This window comes from Drosophila yakuba, chromosome 2R (assembly GCF_016746365.2).
Source record: "Drosophila yakuba strain Tai18E2 chromosome 2R, Prin_Dyak_Tai18E2_2.1, whole genome shotgun sequence".
Classification (NCBI taxonomy): domain Eukaryota; kingdom Metazoa; phylum Arthropoda; class Insecta; order Diptera; family Drosophilidae; genus Drosophila; species Drosophila yakuba.
This window is the reverse complement of record NC_052528.2, coordinates 7,288,041-7,303,710: the sequence shown is the minus strand read 5'-3', so window position 1 is coordinate 7,303,710 and position 15,670 is coordinate 7,288,041. Positions and strand designations below refer to the sequence as shown.

General features: G+C 43.0%; 2 protein-coding genes across 4 annotated transcripts in view; both read left to right on the top strand.

Annotated features, from left to right (window-relative positions):
- The window catches only part of LOC6529563, a 124,424-nt gene that overhangs the window by 71,684 nt on the left and 37,070 nt on the right, over nucleotides 1-15,670 (top strand). For all 3 annotated transcript variants that reach the window (XM_039373189.1, XM_015196616.2, XM_039373188.1), the window contains 6 exons: nucleotides 898-1,638; nucleotides 1,945-2,354; nucleotides 7,224-8,490; nucleotides 10,762-10,860; nucleotides 11,207-11,333; nucleotides 11,429-11,525. In XM_039373189.1, the coding sequence (XP_039229123.1) occupies nucleotides 1,335-1,638; nucleotides 1,945-2,354; nucleotides 7,224-8,490; nucleotides 10,762-10,860; nucleotides 11,207-11,333; nucleotides 11,429-11,525 (2,304 nt within the window). In that variant the 5' untranslated portion in view covers nucleotides 898-1,334. The remainder of the gene's footprint in view (nucleotides 1-897; nucleotides 1,639-1,944; nucleotides 2,355-7,223; nucleotides 8,491-10,761; nucleotides 10,861-11,206; nucleotides 11,334-11,428; nucleotides 11,526-15,670) is intronic.
- Nucleotides 2,878-3,743, top strand: LOC6529564 (caltractin). The gene has a single exon (XM_002090525.4). It carries the CDS (start codon nucleotides 2,997-2,999, stop codon nucleotides 3,555-3,557), a length of 561 nt encoding a protein of 186 aa, XP_002090561.1. The 5' UTR covers nucleotides 2,878-2,996; the 3' UTR covers nucleotides 3,558-3,743.

The following is a 15,670-nucleotide window of genomic DNA, read 5'->3' as shown; positions in this document are numbered from 1 at the left end:
ATCGATTATGCGAAAAGTTTGACATCAAAATATTACAAAGTCGAGGGGGAAATATTGTTGCCTAGCATAAGGCGTTCCATTTCGGTCTTAAATTACTGAAGTGCCGTAGAAAAAAACTTCAATCAACTGGGAGATCAGAAAATAAATGACTTTTTACAACACGCGCCAGAAAAATCAATAGACCAAAGCCCGGTTAATTGGCAAGGTGCGTGTGTTAAATTGGAGACTGTATATTTATTTTTTATATGTTAATAGCTGTAAATTATTGAATAAAAATAAAATTCTCATTAGAATAAGCTGCCTAGATGGTAGTAGTACGCTAAAAAGACGATATCCTAATGGGAACCTTGTGTTGGTAATTCTCGAAGACTTGTAATAGTTCTTTCTAGTGTTCTTCTTTCTAGTCTTCTAATAGGGATTACGTTGTGTAGATGTCGGGCAAACGACAGCGGACAGTGGAGAATGGGAAAATTATGAAAGGAAAAGAGAATTAATTTTATTTAATTATTAATATAATTTAATTTAAATTATATGATACTCGTATATAGAATAAAAAGTGGTATTAAATAACCAACTAGGACAAAAATATCTGACAATAAATATATCAATTTTGTAACCTTAGGCAGCAATACAATTTTGCCCGAATCCCTTACAAAACCGAACTTGATTGATGCCCAAGAATTTTACTCAAGTACTTCCAGCTTACTTTGCTTAGGAAAACTCCTTGGTAAATAAGTAAATATCTGCCTCCATAAATTATTTGTACATATTTACAAGCACTCACTCCTTCTGATACTTTGGCAAACAATGAAATCAATTTAGAATAGACTTTTCAGCACACATATCGCCTAAGCCTAAGCTTAATCTCATCTCTCACTCTTTGCTGTCTCTTTGCAGTTATTATAGGCAAACATCCGGCGGCGACTAAGCCAAGTCTATTAACAGGGCAAACAAAGCCAGGCCGCCAAAGAGGAACTGATTGCAAGGAAGCGAAAAGAATGTAAGCAGTCAAAAAAAGGAAGAAATCCGAAAAAGCTGGCAATGAGAGGGCCAAGACGGCAAGGGGCGTGGGCCAGAATTGAAACAGTTAGCTGGCAAATCGGATTGCGAATCTGCTGTATTGACACAAGGAAACCGTTAGCCGGCTTAGCCAGCAAGAGGGCAAATTTAAAATTAAAAATATAGCAAGCAAGCCCGTTTGAAATCAAAGTGATATGCTAATGCCCCAGTCGCGAAGGACTCGAAGTCGTGTGGCATGAATATTTCATGAGCGGAGGAGTGATGACAATAAGCCGGCTCCGGGAATAAAAGACGCGCAGAGTGAAATCAGGACGATGACGGAGCTAAGACGGGCTAATGGCCTGCACAAGCAGCACTCCCTGAGAGATCGACAGGTGCATCCCATGCTGCACGCCTTGGCGGATCACGGCTGCAACCTGAGCAGCGGTGGCAACAGTGCGGCCAGCACCACCAGCAGTAGTACGGCCACGGCCACCACAGCACTTGGTGGTGCCGGTGGTTTGGGCGGTGTGGCTGGCTTGAACGGTGGTGCTTGCATAACAAGTCAGCGGAGCGTGGAGTTCGATGAGCACGACATCTTCTACGTCTCACCATCCAAGCGAAAAGGAGCCACTTCAGGTGGGTAGTCCTCTTGTGAGGAGTGAATAAACGCCAGAGCGCGCTCAGTCAATCATATTATAGTTTTACCAGCTTGCTCATTAACCAAATAAGTGTCAGAACTTAACAGCTTTATTCAGATTTTACTGCCAGCGATTTCAGTACACGCTTTAGTGTATTGTAGCTACTGCACAGCCGCTGTAAATATTAACTCTTGGCTTTAATATCAGACAGGATTTAAAGCGCTTCTGTTACTCGTACTTTAAATACAAGCTTAGCAACTTTTCTAGGGAGTGCAAACACTTAAAGGTTTCCCTCTTTCGCTAGGTTCCTCCGGCAATGTGGTGACCTTCTCGAACTTCGTAAGCGAACAGCGCCTAACGCCCTCGTCGTCGAACCGTGGATCCCTGAAGCGGAGCAAGGGCCGCTCCAATCAGTCCCTGTGCAGCTGCGATGCTGGCGACGAGGCCCAACTGGATTTGCAACCGAATGCGGCAAGGCCGCTGTACGAGTACAGTCTGGAACGAAAGCGTAAGACACACACATACTCCTGCGAGCAGAATGCGCAGATACTTATGAGACTGGAGCGCGAGCGTAATCGTAAATTATCGCTGACTGGGATGGAAACGGGATTGGGAATCGGGCTGGGACTTGGACTGGGAGTGGGAATGGGATCTGGAGGAGGAGCAGGAACAGGAACAGCAGCAGGAGGTGGAGGAGGAGGAGGAGACCCCCAGGTGAGTGAAATCCCGCTACACTTTGTGTAATTGTAGTTGTAATCATATGCAGCCAACGGCACGTGCCTCCACCAGAAATTCCACCAGAGTCTTGCAACAGGCAAATGCGATAAGCAAACAGAGCGTGGCACGTAGGAGGTGGAAGTTGTAGTCCAACGACCGACTGACTGACACCTGACACCACACCCACTGACTCCTGAGGTTCGGGCCCAAGCCACCAAGCTGTCTTTGAATTGCGAGGGGAAAGGAAGGGGACTTGAAGTTCGCAGGGCATTAGGGCACATATGAATTTTGATTGTTGTGGCAATTGCTGTGAGGCAGCGCCTCGGATCGATAAATTAGCCGAATGCAAAGTGGATCTCAGAGATGTCTTAAGGCAATGATGCCCTTGGTATGTTTTATTCGAATTGAATACATACATTCAATTTCTCCATCTAAATGAGTTTTGTGTTAGTTAGAATAAATGTTTCTTCAAATTCAGTCCAAAAACTATAGTAACCAAGTAGGTCGAGTCCAAAGCTGTCGCTCAATTTGAACAGCCCGCCCGATTTCTACACAGTATACGTTCACATTCCCAGAGAGCAGATCTCGGACAATCGATATTCCCGACGATTCCCATATTTGAAAATCGATAGGATCATCATGTCCAGCAAACGTCTTGGTAGCATGCTGTCCTCGGCCAGTGTGATGCAATCGACTGCATCGATCTCCAGCAGGGCTAAAAAATCGAAAAAGCCCAAGCTGCCGACCTTTGACCTTTCGCTAAGCCAGAAGGTAGACATTAAGAAAGCCTTCGATTTGTTTGACACCCAGTGCACGGGCTTTATTGAAACCAAGGAGCTTCGCGTGGCCATTCGTGCCCTGGGATTTGAGCCGAAGAAAGAGGATATAAAGCGTATGATGGACGAAATCGATAAGGACAAGACGGGAAGGATTGCCTTTAACGATTTCCTATATCTGATGCGCTTGAAAATGGCGGAAAAGGACTCTAATCAGGATATGATGAAGGCGTTTTCCTTCTTCGACGATGATCGCACCGGCAGCATTTCCTTCCTAAACTTAAAACGCGTGGCCAAGGAGCTGGGTGAACAGCTCACCGACGAGGAACTGCAGGAGATGATCGACGAGGCCAATATTTCCGGTGATGGTGAGGTTAGCAAGGAGGAGTTCCTCAACCTCATCAAGAAAACCAATCTGATCTAGTCGCATTTTGCTTAAATTTATTCCCCATTTCATTTGTGTAAACGGGGAAACGACGTTGTTTCTAACCCATATAGATTTACTCATTTCAGGCATACACATCAACCTGACTCGAAACCCATTACAGTATAGTATCTTGAAGAAGTTTGGATATGCTTCGGTTCAATAAAACTACGCAGTGCAAATATATTTTGATAGTCTTTTCGTTGAAGCCCCAATCTAGCACAAGACATTTTAAAGTTTCTTGAAGCCACCGGTCTTTCCCTGTTACTGCTTATGATTGTTAACAGTATGCATTTCCCATACGTTTGTTTTTTAAGTTGTATATCTTGGTACCTAATTTTTGGGAATTTAAATAGAGGTTTTGACATAAACTTGAGCAGTGTATAACAATTTAAAATGCATAATATGTAAAAAAAGAGCGTTAATTACGGTTAGGTGGTTTTCAATTCAATTCGTTAAAAACTATATTTTTTTAATATAATATATGTAAACCATTATAGATCGCAGGGAATCTTACAGTCCTTATTTTCGATACTCTGGCACAGGCCTCTGTCATGCATAACAAATCTCTTTGACACATTTGATGTATGCCTTTCCATGGGCCTGCTCCACTTTCGGTTTTCAGTTTTCAGTTGAGTTCGTTGCAGCAAATTGTGGCTGCAATTTGGTGGCATGCGTGGGCGCTTTTCCAACTGCCGGAAGAGCTTTTCCATTTCCCATCTCCACTCTGCCCCATTTCTGTTCCTCACTCTCAACTGTGTGTCTTCGGACTGTTGTTCAAACGGCAAACATAATTTACTAGCATCGTTTTTGGGGTTTTATTTACGCCATGCGTTACATTTAGCTCCATTTAGTTGCTAGTCGCATTCGGACTTTAAATTTATCAAGCTCTGGTTAAAGGAGATTGATGGATGGATTGATATATGGTAGCTGACTGGTTTAGTGAACTGCGTAATATACTTTTAAACACATACTATTTTAAAGTGAAATCCTTCGTATAAAAAATTTTCAGAACAAAGGTAAATTTATTAAATTAAATTTTACCCAATAAAATCTGTTAAGAAGCCATTTAGGGTCACACACTATGGCAATACTCCTCACACGAAGTTTTAATAGCCAAACTTGCCACGTTTACAGCCCTAATAATTGGCCAGTTTTTCCTTTTTGCCCAGCGGGCTTTTAAAGCGAAAACAAATGCCGAAATGGCCCTTGATAAAGTCGTAAAGTTAAAAGCTCTGATGGATAATTACAAATTGGCGGGGAGAATGTTCGGACTCCAGGAAAAACTAAAACAAACTTGAGTATTTATAAAAGTTTTTTGCTTATTGCTTTTGCCAAATCGATTAAAGGCGATTGTACTTTCTGCGGGAACGGAGTTCCCCGCACAGGGATAGCCAAAGTTCCAGTAAAATATAACCAACACTCAATTTTACGAACATTTAACTAAATACCCGAACAGAGGGAAAAAGTGAGACAGAGAGATGTTCGTAAAAAACTTTTTCGCAAACTACAAAACTGCCATAACTCAACATTACGCCCGACACACAACCCCCATAGCCATCGCCATTTTCCCATGGCTAAATTGTTGTAACTGAAGCAAGAAAGTTGAGAGGAGAAAGCGCACATACATACACATGGCTGCATAAATTATAGTAAAAAATGGCACAAAATTGCAGCAAAGTAGACGAAAAATTATTATAAAATGTGCATTATGAAATTTAAAACGAGACAAAGACGCAAAGCATAATTCAAGAGAGCACTAAGATGGAGAGCAAAAAAGGGGCATCCCGGAAAAATGTCCACGCAAAAGAGTGGTTCAGCCAAAGCCGGGAGAAAAGTCGCGAGGAAAAACTAAGGCGATATATCAAGCAATTTAATGCTTAAAACAGCAACGAGAGCGGTTCACCACAAGTCTTCAGACTTATCCCATATTCCCCCATACTTATTCCAACCCTTTCGCAGCCCAATAAACTCGCCTTCAAATTTGCGGCATAAGCACCAAACAACCATTTACTGTTGCATACATTTTTACGAATTTATTCGCCTAATAACTGTTCGTTGGTAACGGAGGAAAGAAAGTAGACAGCTCGCGTTTAATTTTCCATCGCAGCAGCTGCATGTAACGAGTAAAAGCCTCAAGGGGAAAAGTATGAGGGCTCTGAAAAAAAAAATGAGTGATGAAAAGATAGTTGCCCAAGTAGTTGGCTATGCCAATTAGAAGAGAAAACGTATTTATTTTCGTAGCAATTATGAAACAGGCTTAGTAGAATGAAACTGCATTTCTTTTATGAAAAGTAACATATCACAGAACAACTACTATATAGTCTAATACCCTATATACTAAGAAAAACATTTGCGTCGTGTTAAATTCCTCTGAAGAAAAAAATTAACCTTAGAATAACACCAAACAAAAAAATAAGATTCAAAATAAGTGGACCGTTTACAAATTGGCCCGTCTTAAAATATGCTGCACACGCCACAGCTAAATATTTGCATAAATTATTTGAGCTGTCGTCGGGCGGAGGGCAAAAAGAATAAATAAATTACCAAATGAAAATATGAAAATTTCAATTTCCCACTTAAGCATCGGACAACGGACATCGGACAGGATGCGACAGGACAGGACACAGCCATTGAAAGGGACAAGACAAAGTAAATAAAAAATAATCAACAAAAAGACACAGACAACAATAACGAGCCGAGGTGTAAGAACTCTTCCAGGAGTGGGCGTAAAGCAATCAAAATTCAAAGGAAATTTTTATTAATGGCAATGCGTCTCGTTTCGCCCAGACGCATAAAAATAATTCGACCCAAAAAACCCAAAGTGGGGGGAAGCAAATCAATGCAAATGTATTTCCCGTAACTGAAATTCAATTTCAAGTCCCCAAGCATCTACTGCCGATGATTATAACGATGATGACGATGCTGACGGTGATGATGATGGTGAGGCTGATGCTGACCGTGGCAAATTCAATTAGGGCACTTGGCATGGCCTCGACTCTTGGAAACTTCTGGGAGTTTTCGGGGAGTTTTCGTGGATAAACCTTTTTCTTGCCCATTTTCGCACGCCTTTTATGGCTCCCTCCTGCGTGTGTGTGAGGGGAAGTCTTTCAGCATGAACCGGTGTCTATGGCATAATTAAATTTTATGTAGCCGGAGGTCAAAGGAACGTCTTCACTCCGCCGCACTTTGCCCCATCATTGTAAATCTCGGGTTCCTTCTGCCGAATTCTCGCCAAGTAACGTCAAAAGGAGTGCGATGCATATTTTCCAGGGCTCGTTACGAGCAGAACGAAAGTTTTTACGGTATTGAAAGGCAGTTTTTATATCTCTCGCTGACTGAATGTTAATGCTTATGGGTAGCACGCAGGAAAAAAGCTTTGTCATCTCTATAAAATGGTAATATATTTCTTTTCACTTTTGACGACTGAACAAATACAAGATTAAGAAAGTAAAATGGGAAAAATAAAGTTTTTCAGGGTACAAATAAAGTGAAAAAGCATCAACTAGTTTAAGCAGGCTCCATATGGACTTATTCCGAGGTCAATCCTTTTTAAAGGCACGTTGTGGGCTTACATCCGTCGGAAGCTGCTCATGTCCATTTTGATTTAATGTGATTTCCCTTTTGTCAACAGCTTGATACTCACATCCTTCTTTCCCTCCCCAGAGCGACACGCCCAGCTTGTCGGATGTGGATGTGATACCGCCTGTGCCACCACCCCCATCGATGAAACGCAATGGCAGCATGCGCAGCCTGCGATTGTTGCAACATTTGCAGCAGCAACAGCAGCAGCAAAGCAGCCACAATAACAACTTGTCGCAGCTGTGCAGCAGCGATCTGTTGCAAGAGTGCACTAAGTCTGCACTGGATGAGTGTACTGCCACATTGCTCAAGTGCACCACAACTAGCAATCACAGCAGTAGCAACAGCAACAGCAACAGCAATGCGAGCAACAATTGCAATATCGCTGCCAGCATTAGTCACAATAACAACAATCAGGTGAAGCCGGACCTGTGCCAACCGCCCGGCCACGCCCACAATCACAGGCATAAGCTGCCCGGCAATGCCACGCCCACCAGCAACCCGCCACCGCCCCCACCCCCTTTTGCCGCCCACGAGGAGGACGAGATATTCTCGCCGCACTCAAAGAAGTCGGACCCGAGCCTGTGCTTCCTGCCAGGCGGCGGCAATACGTCCTCGAAATACAATACCATTGGGCCGAGCAGCGATTATGCACGGCATTTGGCGCACTATAGTCGCTACCTGCAGAAGCAGCACCACCAGCAACAAATGGCGCACTTTCAGCAGCAGCGCTGTCGCTGCTTCTCGCAGTCCTTGCTGAGTTTTCCGCAGCAACAGCAGCAAAAGCAGCAGCAACAACAACAGCAGCAGCTGCAACATGCAGACGCACAACAACATCAGGAGGCAGCCGAGCAGCCGGCAATCTTTCACACCAGCAGCATGGACTGGTCGCTGCCAATTAATAGTCGCAGCTTTGGCAATTTGGTGAACATCGACGGTTTGGGCGGTACTGGTGCTTGCCGTGTCCCGTACCAGAAAATGCATTCGGGAACCGCAGTTTCAGGTGGTGCAATGGCCAACGGCTGCCTGGGCCTGGCCGCCTCATCCACTTTTACGCTCACATCCTTCGACAGCGACATCGGACACGGCCTCAAAGAACGCGAGTCGCAGACATCACTGCACCATCCGCACACGCTTCCGCATCCGCATTCGCACACCCACTCGCATCCGCATCCGCATCATTATCACGCCCATGTGGGTGGTACAGCGGTGGGCGGTGCGGTCGGCGGATCAGGTTCGGTGACGCCGCAGAAGCACCACCAGCTCCACTCGAGCGTGACGAGCATCATGCCATGGAAGCACCGCCAGTGTCCCAGCAGGGGATCCTCCAGCTCCGGCACGAACTCGTTCCGTAAGTACAGGGGATTTTGATTGTGTTTTCAAGGGAACTGTTTTCCAATGGGATTATTGACTGAGGTCGTGCACCACAAGGGCTGGTTCGCTATTTTAACGGAAGCTTTGCGAAATGTGTAGCAAAGCTGAAAGTTCGACCATTATTCAATTTCAAAGCAAAATTTGAATAGTGATGTATTTCAGCAAGAGATTTATAAATAGAAAGGAAATGTGTTTTGCATTGTATTTTCACATCGCATTTGTATAGGGAAGGTTCTAGACAGCCTGATACAAATAAAACATTCAACTGTCCTTTAGTTAAATTTTCCAAATTAACCCATTGTCTTGCAGGCGATCATTTTGAAACGCCCATTCAAGACGGAGTTATCGGATGTTTGGAGCGTCTCTTTGGAGCTGGGTGCATCGGTATTTCCCTGGTTATTTCGCCAGACGTTGTACATGACATTGCACTTAATAATCCACTAGCCGTCCGCTGCAGTGCCACGCCCCCTGGGGGCTATTGCCATTTAGTCGTTAGCCGTTTGATTGCGCTTCATGTAACATGGCTGCTAAATGTTAAACGTTGCCAATGCCCGCGTGACTTTGCTCTCATCATCATCAGGAGCAGAGGCATCGACAGCGGCAGGGCACCACCCTGCCCATCATCATCATCATCATCCATCTCCAGCTCGTTCCTATCCTCGTCATGTCTCCTGGCAACTGCAATTCGTTAGCAGTCAAAAACTGCGTAACTGCGGACGATGTCCTGTCCCCTCAAATTTATGCAAATCGCTGTTGCGGCCGATGGCAGCGGGACTCGTTACACTTGCAGAAAAGAGGAGTTCCAAAATGATGTCGTTTTCATGGGTCTTCTGTACTTTGTTATCTTTGGGTTGAATGTCTGTCGCTATATTCTGTTTTTTAGTTTCTTTTTCTTTTGAATTCCCCAGAAGAACAACAGTATTTCGTGCGGTGCACGCATTCCTAGCTCATGTAGCAGCGCAACTCATCCCCCCATTCTCGTTAGGTTGCACATTGCCTTTCATTTGCCACTTGCTTATCGGTAATTCACTTTGGAGTCGCCCAAGCGCCGGCCACTGTAATCAAATGGATACATTGCAGCCATGGCTCTTACTGCTCAGTGCTCAGTGAGTCAAATCCGAAACTCGAACCCGAACCCAATGAGCAGGAACTAGTTTTTCGCCTAACTTGGCTTATTTGCTTTGCTTTGCTCATCTTCACTAACATATCCATCCCCAATCGCCTTGATCAATACGATTTAGCTGCATAATCAAATTCTGCTTGCAATTACAAATTACCAGTCGACATTGATAGTCGGCATGAGTGAAATCGTTTAATGAGATTTGCATTTCTATTGAAAGGTCTTGCTTTAGTTTGGCTCGGGTTTTCGTTGAACGAGAACAAACATCTTGCCAGTCCTTTAGTATAAGAGGCAATTAGACATCACAAGACTGTCGTAAATGTATCTAGACTTTAATTAAGGTATTCAAATAATTGTTATCCTTCCACCGAGTTCCTGTACCTACCTGACAATATTTTGACAAGTCGTATATTAGTTATTGCGCATGGTAAAACAAAAACCATTCTTTTGAGTCATATATGTACTAATGGGGTAACTTAGTTTGAAAGCTAATCAAGGCTTGCTTAAATATAATGCAACTTCCCGGGGCCAGAAGAACGTTTCTTGAATTACAAAACCGAGATTCTTTTTGTAAGATATTTTTATCACATACCCAACAAGTTGTTCTGCTTGATGGAACTCGATTTACTTCATTGGATTGTCGAAAGAAGAAGCAAAAACAACTTGAAGATGGTTTTTCTTGCCCCTCTATACTTTTTGGAACCGAAAACCAACACAGCATCTCAATTTTAAACGTTTAACTAACCATATTTCCTTATTATCGTTCCTTTTGGCTTCCTTCTCGACCGATGCAACTCGATGCTGATGGGGATGATGCCACCGTGCCTTCCTGAATGGACGCTTTTTATTTCCCTGATTTTCCTGATGCTTTTCGGTCATTGTTGTTGCTGCTGTAATCAATGCCACTGTCACGGCAATTTGCACACACACAAAATGCAACACAACAACAAACAACGAACCACCATGCCCATGATGACGATAATGCTGATGATGATGGCAACGATGCTGCAAACGACTTGGCATTGAACTGCCAATAACAACGACAACAATCGATGCGGAACCCTTGGTCATCATGAATGCTGATGACGCCACCTCGTCCAACATCTTCTCGTCCTGGAAAACTTGCAGGATTCGATGCAGCCAAGCACTGGCTGGCAGTGAGCTCCATCCTCCTGATAATTGGCGCTGCCAGTGTGGCCGTGCCATTGGCGCTACGTGTGGCAGCAAGTGAGTATCGCTCCGAATAGAATCCAGTCCAAACGGGGGTCCGGTTCCCCAGTCCACCTACACATATCGCACATATCAAAGACCGAGCCATGAACACTTCATAGACAATAAGTCAATTACCATAACGCATTCGACACTTGGGCCGCCACTGGGTGCGAGTCTATGGAGCTATCCTGTTGCAAAGGGGCTTATAATCTAGTTAGCAAGTGATTCTGTGCACAGAGTGAGATTTTTACTTGGGGTAACACATAAGGATTGAGTAGTAGAGCACAATGTTCTGCTACTAAATCAATATTTGTAATTATATCATATTAATTCGGGTGATTATCTCGCCAAACCTTTGCAGGTGCACCCTTTGAGGAGCGTTTGCGAGTTGCAGTTCAGCTCTTGGATCAAGTGCCTTTAATCGACGGGCATAACGACCTACCCTGGAATATTCGCAAGTTCCTGCACAACAAACTCAACGACTTCAAGTGAGCATCCATCACATAGAAATGCAATTAAAACGTAATACCAATTTCTGTTATTATCCCCACCTGCCGCCGACACCCCGCCCACCCGTCCGCAGTTTTGATGAGGATTTGCGCAATGTAATGCCCTGGGGTCGCAGCCATTGGAGTCACACGGACCTCACGCGACTGAAGAAGGGACGCATATCAGCACAGGTAAGTTGGACAGCCCAGCGCCGCACTTCCACTTCCTTAGCGGAAGCCTTTGGTCGCTCACCTGGAATTATTATAGCACGTACAATGCTAAGCGCCACCTGACAGCTTAATACTCTTTCAAACGGCGGTTTAAAGTTCGGCATTTCCGATTTTTAGGGCTTCTCAGAAGATTCGCATTTCAATTTTAATGATTTTCGCTGTGCAACTTCTTGATTTCCAATTCAACGAATTTTCATAACAATTTTATTTTCGATTAAAGGATAAATCAGACCATACCAATATATGGTATATATGATTAACAGTTGAAGAACTATTTTGACCCATAGTAAGAACATAGTTACGAATTCATTTAATTGAATACCTGGCTATATTTCATATATCTTCTTATCAAGAGCATTCTTTCTTCCACTTTGGGTCCCACGGAAAATGTCTTTTCATATTTTATCCGCTGGCAAGCCGTTGTCCAGGCGACAGCCGACTTTTCCTCTCAGTCGGCGGAGTAAGGCAAGAAAAATATTAATTATGGACCACTCACTGGTCTCAGGAGCAGGATACAGTTGAAGCTGCTCCTCCTGCTGCCAATGATGAGGTTCTTAATTATTTTTTGCCAAGCTACCGACCCGGAGTGGTCGGATATCCACTTGATGTCGTTATTGATTCGCTTATGGCTGTGAGTCATATTTAAAGTGGCGCCCAGCTGAATCAGAAAGCAGATCAAATGATGTCACTCACAATTAAACTGGCGAAATCGTTAAACTAATTGGGATCGAAGAGGGGATTCCTGATGATTGACGTTGGCACCGCAACCAAGATTAATGAGTCAAACTGGCCAGAAAATACCGAAAGTAGGAAACGATTAACCTGAGAAAAGTTCATAAATCAATAGGAAACCGAAAACCACTTGAATATTCCAAATGGTCCAGAGAATTTTCCAACTGCCCTTTTCCCTTTGCATTTTTCTTTGCCCAACCGCAAAGACGATTTTTCACGTTTGTCGCGGAAGAAAGAGGAATGCGCCATCGATGACGCTGGTAATGGAGGAAAGCGAAAGCGGGAATTTCCACCTGCTTAGGCCATAATGAAAATTAACTTTTCCGCTGCATTTTACTTGGCCCCTGCAGAGCCATAAATACGGATGCATTTCGTGTTTGTGTTGAGGGCTAACAGGTAATTGCAGTTGGCCAACTACAAGCAAAGTTGGCAGCCGCAAAGTAAAATTATGCTGCACTCAATTTAATTACCCCGCCAAATGGCTCGAGTTCTGGCTCATGTAATCACAGAAATAGGGAGTGTATAGCAAATTGGTACACGAACACAAAATTTGAACGGAACGGTACGGAATTCGGAACTGATATAATGATATTTTATATATTATATATTATTATAATGATATATATATATATATATATTATATATAATGATATATTATTATTTATCGAAACAGATTATGTTATAGGCCTTTTTAGTTATTATTATTAATATTATATTAATTAGTTATAACCCAAACGTAAACGCATCAGGTTAAGTGAATGAAAATAAGTGGAAGTCCAATACCTTTACTATTCCTCGGAAATTGATTTCTATGTGTACTCTGAGAGTTTGCTGAGGGTGGCCTTTTATGGTGCACTAAACGCGATGCCTATTAAAACTTAACACTTTCAACAGCCGCGATAGGACTCAAGTTGATGGCAACCCACACACTCCCCATTTTCCTTTCGGTTTCCATCTGGGAAAACCTGGCAGTCAAACTGGCACTTCTGAGCAGGAAAACTTCTTGATTTCTTGTTCGATGAGCATGGCAAATTGTAGCGCCAATTTCTGGTTTCCGTAGTGGGTTAATTGAACTTGTTGACTCGGCTTCCTTGGAGCAACTCCAACTTGATGCGCCGTGTTTCGTGTGAAAAATATTGTGCAACTGTTTTAGCAGTAGTTAATTGCAGGCTCAGGATGGATATTTTTCTATGAATGCACATTGTATAAAATCCAGCAAAAATAAATCTATTATTAAATTATAAATACAGTTACAAGATATTTCGTATTTTATAAAACATCTTCGATAAATACACTCACTATTTTGGGTTAGAAAAAACTGATTTTTGCCATGAATTTATTATTCATTCGAACTCGTCTCTAAAATCCGCCCACGGTTTATTATCTGGATAGTTTTTTATGGCTGTAGCTTAATGTGTTGCACAACTCCGATTCAAAAACTTTAGCAGCACTCGATTCCCGGCAAAACAAGTTAACTCAATAACCACGCTCTCCACTGACTAACAACAACAACCATAATGGGTGTGAGGATAGCGGCCATAAGAACAAGCCAACAACGTGGGGACTAACTAGTTGACAACATGTTTCCACAACTGTTGCCAAAATGCCAAACGTGCAACGAATGCACCACGGAAACCGTAGGGAAAAGCCCACCAAAAAAAGAAGAGATTTAAGAGAAAAACCATTTAATGGACTTGCTGGAAAATCACGTTTAAACCATCAACTACTGAAATCTTGTAGGTTGGCAAACCGTTTTTAGCGGCTCAGCATCATTCTCCCAAAAGCCAACATCTGTGCCCAAGGCGACTGCTTGATGAGAGTCAGAGAAGATCAGGATAAATACACAGGAAAAAGTATCGAATTACTTGTTTTAAGACATGGTTTGACATTATATTTTTTCGATAATCACAAGTAGAGCCAATAATGTATCAAGTATTATAGCGACCAAAGAACGCAAAGCAAGTGGCTTTATAATTCAGAACTAGTTCGAATGTCTTTCTGTGTAAGAAAGGAGAACAGCAAAAACAGGTAGCCACAATGTTGGAGGCTCCAACTTGGAGCACCATGAAGCCCCAAAAAGTTGGCTACTGTTTCTGGGGCCGGGGCACGGAAATGTCCTGTTACGCTTGTCCGGCTGCATGGCCGTCTGCATTCTTCCTTTCCTTCTTGCATCCTCTGTGGTCCTTCTCCTTTGCCCACCCACACAGTGAAGGAAAGACAGCGTAATGGGAAGTCTGCACATCGGAACAGTGACAGGAACAGGGACGAGGAACGAAGGACGCGCCTGGAGCGGAAGTGGCCGCAAGAGTAGTCGCCGCCGAGCCTGTAATCTGGGCCAGGACATCCAGGATATTCGGAGCATGCAGGACATGGAGAACATGAAAACGTTATGGGTGGCAGGCTGGGCCTCTCCAGTTTTCTGCCTCTGATTATATCATCCTTAAAAACAATACTTTCATATAGCGTTTTAGAAATATGGGATGTACACTCTTGTATAGTTTTACATAATTTTCAGTTTCTTATACAAGTTGAGCAGTACACAAATTGTACCAAAATGTATTTCAGTAAAACTTCAGCTTTCAGTTATTATTGTTTTATACGTAATATTTAAGTCTATTTATCCGCGAGCTCGTTTTCATAATTAGGTATTTAAGGGTATTTAAAAGTTCCAGTTGGTATAGACTTTCTTTCAACATAACGCTTATCTTGCTGCAACATTTGCGGAAAGTTTGTATTTACCTTCTGAATATATTTGGTGTGGCGGTGGACATGGAGTAGCCGCTGACCTCGGATGAGAAAATGGAAAACCAGACTAGGACCAGAGCCGCAGAGAACTCCACACAGTTTTTTGTCTTGCTGAAATGATTCTGGTTTTTAGGGGATTTGTTGTGCGGGCTTGTTGCATTCTTGTGGGATTGTTAAGGTGTTGGACTTGCGGTTTTTCCGCTCACAGTGCCAGCGGGTCTTGTAATCCCTTTCATCCCATTTCCCTCTGCATTTTCCCTTTTTCCTGTAATTATGGTATGCATTGCAGTGCCACAGGGCAATCAAGTATAGAGCTGGCCAGCGGCGGAAATAATTTTAAATGTATAACGAACACATTCATAGCATTGTGCTGAGTACAAAAGTAACACCAAAAAGCCTCTAGTTCCTGTTTAGAGAGGTTGATTAAATGCCTTTACAAATATGAATATATTTATCAAATTGTCTTGGTTAATTCTAATAAAGCGTCTCTCTTAAACTAATAAATTCAAAACACTCAAATTAATTATTTAATGCTGGATTGCAATTGAAATTAAACCGCAACTTTAAGGCAGGACCTTGAATTTAACTACACATGTGGCACATACATAAATCCAAATGCTCCGGGCAAC

What these genes read in the sequence shown, in the direction of transcription:
- LOC6529564 (XM_002090525.4), top strand. Translation starts at nt 2,997, where the DNA reads ATGTCCAGCAAACGTCTTGGTAGCATGCTGTCCTCGGCCAGTGTGATG.